Consider the following 5,000-nt stretch of genomic DNA (forward strand, 5'->3'; position numbering starts at 1 on the left):
AGATGGAGAGAGGAAAGAAAGATGGAGAGATGGAGTGATGAAGAGAGAGAGAGGAAGAGATGGAGAGAGAGAAAGAGATGGAAAGAGGAAAGAGAGAGATGGAGAGATAGAGGGAGAGATGGAGGGAGAGGGAAAGATGGAGAGAGATGGAGTGAGAGAGATGGAGTGAGAAAGATGGAGAGAAAGAGATGGAGTGGGAAAGATGGAGAGATGAGAGAGAGCTGGAGAGAGGGAGTGAGAGAGAGATATTGAGTGAAGAAGAGAGATGGTGTGAGAAAGAGATAGAGTGAGAGAGAGCGATAGTGTGAGAAAGAGATGGAGAGAGGAAAGAGATATGGAGAGACGGAAAGCGATGGAGAGAGATGGAGAGAGAGAAAGAGATGGAGAGAGGAAAGAAAGAGATAGAGCAAGAGAGATGGAGAGAGAGAGATAAAGAGCGATATGGAGAGAGAAATGGAGAGAGGTAGATAGATGGAGTGAAAGAGAGAGATGGAATGTGAAAGAGAGATGGAGTGCGAGAGAGAGATGCAGACCGGGAGAGATGGAGTGCGAGAGAGAGATGGGGTGAGAGAGAGAGAGAGAGAGTGAGAGAGATGGAGGGGGAGAGAATTGGTGTGGGCAAAAGAGCAATGGTGTGAGAAAGATAAATTAAGTGAGAGAGAGATGGAGTGAGAAAGAGATAGATGGAGAGAGATAGAGGCAGTACAGGTGTGTGTGTGTGTGTGTGTGTGTGTGTGTGTGTGTGTGTGTATGTGTGTGTGTGTGACTGTTGACTGTTTGGCAATTGCTTAATCAAATAAAGTAATGTGTCTATCACAGCATGCAAGACATTCACTTCTCAGATGTTTGGGAGCATGTTATCCTCAGACACACACATACACTTGTGTCAGAACTGTTACAGAATCATACACACACACACACACTTTTGTCAGAACTCTTACAGACCCATTAATTAAGACCTTTATCAGGTTTTTAATGGCACACACAACACCATGGAACACACACGTGCAGTCCACACACACCCACGCACGCAGGCCTGAGGTCGCAGTGAATTTATTTTCTGATTTCTGATTTCTCCCATCCTGGACCGTCCTTCCTCAAGGACCCCCCAGGAGCAGTGGGCAGCTTGTAGCGCCCGGGGACCAAGTGAAGTGAACTGTCCATGTTTGGTCAGGCATGGACATGTGTTCTGTTATTTTGCATGTTTTTTTCTGTTGGGGTTCTTAGTGAAGGAAACCCCTTGTGAACACGGGGAGAACATGCAAACTCCACACAGAAATGCCCGGGAGGTAGCCCACCTGAGCACTGACGGTCTGGGGAGGACCTGCCCCCCAGAGCCAACAGCTCCCCATGCGGGAATCGAACCCATGACCTTCTTGCTGTGAGGCGGCAGTGCAAGCAAGCCACCGTGCCACTCACACACACACACACACACACACACACACACACACACACACACACACACACACACACACACACACACACACACACACACACACACACACACACACACACACACACACACACACACACACACACACACACACACACACACTTTGCTTGCGCACCTCAGGTGGTATGTAGCCTACCACTTACCCCTTGTTGGGAATCACTGACTTAAACGATCAATGTGCACTAGGAGACACAAACATTTTAACACTATGAGAAGCTTTATGAAAAGTTCTCCCAAAATACTGTTATCGTAGGCTTATCAAAAGTATGATCTATTGACCGTAGGTCACATTACTATTTAGACATGTCATTTCTTTCAACCTTGTTACTTAAATTTAAGTAAAGGAATTATATTAAAACATATTAATTAACTTAATCTGATCCACTATGAGTGTTTCAAGCCAGCGTATTATTTTACCTCATCACAAAAGCAGCCTTTTCATCAGATCGCTCTTCTCGACTACCCTGTCAATGATGACATCTGTACAGTGGCATAACGTGGTTACGACGGGCCCCGGTGCACGCTATTTTGACGGGCCCTATAGTTACTTTGGCGTTCCCTATTACGCTAAACAAAGATGTTTGTAATCGATATGATTGTGACAGGTGTGTACACAAAGAACGAAATCTTGTTTAACTCGTTAGAAATGGTCAGAAAGTAGCCTAGATAGCACTGTTTACGATAACCCTGATCTTACAAATGACAGACGTCCCACATAACGTAATTAACTAATTTATTAAGAGGAACAGCAAACAATGTATTAACAATATTTGCTCCACTGCGACTTGTTAAAGGGGGCATGGCAGCCCATCAAATACCCTTGTACTACTTACCTATTTGAATGGCATTCGACGAGCCTTGCGTGCTAGCAGGAGGGTCTTCCGTAGCACTAGCAGACTCCATGGACTGGCGAACGTTTGTTGAAAAATCTAAATAATCTAATTTGGGTAGCTTTGCCACCTTCTCCTGCAGCTCGTTTCTCTCTTGCCTTTTCTTACTGCCACTTTTGTGTTTATAAGACATTTTCAATAGACTCGTGTAGCCTTCACAATAGGGTATAGCAGTCTTGCTCCTTTGCTATTGACAGTTAGCAGCCTTAATGTCACTCTGTTACCTTTCTCGCGAGACGAATATTTAAATGATCTGGTCCATTAACAGTGTTAAACATGTTACCCAGAAATCCCCATTGCAAATCTGAAATTCTGAATGACAAAATACCAAAGAAAATAACTATCATCGTTTCATTGAATCGTTTTTCTTTATTGTTTCTTCAGTGTATGTAGGTTAATCATGTGCTGTTGTTCTAAATTGCTACTATTTTTTTTTGCAAAAATAATACCCACCATGACGAAGATACGTACGGTATTATAGGAGTATAAATAGTTGTCGAGACATCTACTTCTTAAACTAAGGAAGTTAGCGCTGAAAACTTCAGCTTGACTAATTGAAGGCCAGGGCCCGCATGCTGATCTGCCTGTTTAACTTAAATTGGCGTTAATGTGGCCTGCATTGAAGTTAACGTGGCCTGCTCCATTAGACGCGAGTTTGGCATGAATTAAAAAAATAATAAAAGGCTTCAGGCCACCGGGCATTTGCCCGCCATGCCCTATGGCCAATCCAGCGGTGGTCAGAACTCTTACAGACTCATACACACACACAACCACACTCACACACTTCCAAACTCTTACAAACTCATACACACACACACACACACATCATAACTCTTACAGACTCATACACACACACACACACACACACACACACACATCAGAGCTCTTACAGACTCATACACACACACACACACGCACACTCTGTCAGAAGTCATACAGGCTGATTGTTTGACTGAAAGCAAGTGTGGCCCTTAACCTAACCCTGTTGTTGTTCAAATGGACAGAACAGAAGACCAGAGGAAGAGGAGGGTGTGATGGACACACACACACATACACACACACACACACACACACTCACACACTCACACACACACACACACACACACACACACTCACCTGATGTGTCCCACATATTCAGCTCAATCCTCTGCTTGTCGATCTGGAAGCTGGCTGTGTAGTTTTCAAACACAGTTGGAACATAGTTCTGAAAAAAGGGCAATCATTGAAAGGATTCAGTACCTGATCTAATGATTGAGCTGATGACGAATGATGTATCATTAGTTACCTTAACAAACCATAAGTAATTCATCATTAGGAATATTTTGTAAGTAATCATATTTAACTAATGATTGTTTTAAACAGTATTTCCCAGTGTTCGTCTGTGAGGACTGTATCGTCATCTCCACTCTACCTCACACACACACACACACACAAAAAACACACACGCGCGCACACACACACACACACACACACACACACACACACACACACACACACACACACACACTCATACACACACACACACACACACACACACACACATCTCCAGTCTTCCTCACGCACACCGAGAGAAACATTTCTCCCGCTCAGCGCATCTGCTCGCGTGACAGAATGCAACCTCGCCAGTGGCAAAGACCAGCGCATTAAGCGCGCGAGTGGCCAGGTGTCACATCTGGCGTGGCTACAGAGAGCACAAGCCCACTGGCATCGCGAGGTGAATGACTGCCAAACCCACGCGCCGGATGACTGAAGCAAACTAAATAAACACTCTCAGGTCTGACGTCACATCACCGCCACCTCGACTTTAGCGCGCTGAAAGGCGATTTCTCAGGCTCACCTCTGGGTAGGAGTCCTTGGCGAACACGTGCAGGAGCGCGGTCTTCCCGCACTGTGTGTCTCCCACGAGCACAATCTTACAGCGTTTCTCTTTGGCATCCATCTCCCCGTCAGCGCTGCGAGGTCCCGCGCCCTCGGCACATCTACACGGCGACTCCTGACATCTGCAGATTCAGCTCTGTCTCCCGGTCCCGTGCTCCGCCCGTGCGACCCGTGTTTACATCTGTACGCTCTCTTGCTCACACACACAACCGCCTCTACTGGTGTTCTCGCACGCAACTGTACAGGCACTCCGGTAAACTTCGTTCTTCTCGCCTTTGCCCCACCCATCTGTCTCTGTCAGCCAATGAGACAGTGCAGAGAGTCAACACTCTGTGACAGTTTGTTTATGTCGGGGAAAGTAAAGCCCCGACAGAGTAGAAGACATAACGGAACATTTGACTGTTGTCAGTAAGTTTTAGAGGTAAGCACCTGTGGCAGTGAAATGCGGTTAAACGTAAAAGTCAATTCTTCGAACAGAGTGCCCTCATGCCCTACAACAATACAAATAGATGAGTATATCATGAGCTTTTAATGAGCTTTTAAATGCTTGTCTTAGATGTTTGTCATCAGAATAGCCTTGCAACTACCACCACCTGGTGGTGAAAAACGTTAATTTCTTGTAAGGGGGGAAATACTAGCCTGGCCATTACCAGCCTGTGACTCCATTTCATTCCGTCTTTCAGTCTGGGCCAACCCAATGCATTTTGGTTTCCGAGATGGGCGGGTGCTTATCTTGAGGTTTAAAATCATTGGAGTTCCCTTAACCAATCAGCAACGTT

The 5,000-nt window shown here is 45.6% G+C and overlaps 1 protein-coding gene across 1 annotated transcript in view; it reads right to left on the reverse strand.

The window, feature by feature from the left end:
- The window catches only part of LOC308367156 (rho-related GTP-binding protein RhoN-like), a 12,041-nt gene extending 7,602 nt beyond the window's left edge, over positions 1 to 4,439 (reverse strand). The window contains exons 1-2 of the mRNA XM_080840971.1: positions 4,181 to 4,439; positions 3,460 to 3,547 (exon numbers count right to left, since the gene is read on the reverse strand). Coding sequence (XP_080697097.1) covers positions 3,460 to 3,547; positions 4,181 to 4,282 — 190 coding nt within the window. The 5' untranslated portion in view covers positions 4,283 to 4,439. The remainder of the gene's footprint in view (positions 1 to 3,459; positions 3,548 to 4,180) is intronic.
- Between the last annotated feature and the right edge of the window lie 561 nt (positions 4,440 to 5,000).

The sequence above is a fragment of the Sprattus sprattus genome (assembly GCF_963457725.1).
Source record: "Sprattus sprattus genome assembly, chromosome: 6".
In the NCBI taxonomy this organism is placed as follows: domain Eukaryota; kingdom Metazoa; phylum Chordata; class Actinopteri; order Clupeiformes; family Clupeidae; genus Sprattus; species Sprattus sprattus.